The sequence below is a fragment of the Galeopterus variegatus genome, unplaced genomic scaffold, assembly GCF_000696425.1.
Source record: "Galeopterus variegatus unplaced genomic scaffold, G_variegatus-3.0.2 Scaffold5295, whole genome shotgun sequence".
Lineage (NCBI taxonomy): Eukaryota > Metazoa > Chordata > Mammalia > Dermoptera > Cynocephalidae > Galeopterus > Galeopterus variegatus.
In genome coordinates, this window is record NW_007731406.1 from 142,777 (window position 1) to 143,645 (window position 869).

General features: G+C 55.6%; 1 protein-coding gene across 1 annotated transcript in view; it reads right to left on the bottom strand.

Annotated features, from left to right (window-relative positions):
* Nucleotides 1-869, bottom strand: part of TMEM43 (transmembrane protein 43) — a 21,763-nt gene that overhangs the window by 10,117 nt on the left and 10,777 nt on the right. Inside the window, exons 8-9 of the mRNA XM_008589205.1 lie at nt 733-854; nt 376-450 (exon numbers count right to left, since the gene is read on the bottom strand). Of these exons, the coding sequence (XP_008587427.1) occupies nt 376-450; nt 733-854 (197 nt within the window). The remainder of the gene's footprint in view (nt 1-375; nt 451-732; nt 855-869) is intronic.

Genomic DNA, 869 nt, shown 5'->3' on the forward strand with positions numbered 1-869 from the left:
TACCAGTCATCTTTTTTTTAAAAAAAAAAAAAAAAAAAAGCTCCAGGGAGGGCTTTAGGCAGAGGCAAGTGTCAGGGCACAGCAGGTGCTGGGGAAGGAATGGACACGGTGGGGTCAGGAACCCAAGACCAAGTAGTTACAGATCAAAAACTGGGGTGGGGGGAGGAGTGGCGAGTGACTGGAACAACTGTCACTAGGCATAGTTATGAGCTTCCTCTAGAACTGCAGCTCCCGGCCTGGGTCCACGGCTGGCCACAGGAATAAATACCTCTGACACTGCTCAGAGGCATGCCCATGAGCATGCGAGTGTGAGCCTAGGTGTGCATTTTAGGTCAAGAGGCCCTGACAGAGTCTGCCCTGGGGAAGCCAGGTTACCATGTGAGCCAGGCCCAGGTCGGGATCATCGCCGCTAAGTCCCGCATAGGAAAAGGAGATGCGCAGGTCTCCAACCTGGGGGTGGGAGAGAAGTGGGGAGAGTGACTGAGATGCTCAGCCTGGGCCCACGACGCAGCACCCAGCACCTCATGCTATCTTCCCTCCTCCACACCTTTGCCTGCACTGCCCCGTCCCCTAGAAGCCTCTCCCCTCAGTCTCTTTGGCCAAGCGCAGCTGTAGATTCAACTGAACTGACGCGATGAGAAGAAGGGACCTGGCTCTTGCGTGCTCTCCATGGGTACGCTACACTTGGGCCCCGATCTTTGCTATCGGGACAGTCCATGCCTCTTTGTTTACCTCCGGATACTTGGGATTCTCGCTGTGGTAGAAAAAGTCCCCCCGGCGAATGATGTCCACGTGGGGGTCCTCCAGCTTGGACAGGCTCAGTGGCTTGAAGTTGTCAATCTTGTCGATGAGGCCTGAGAGAAGCAGGG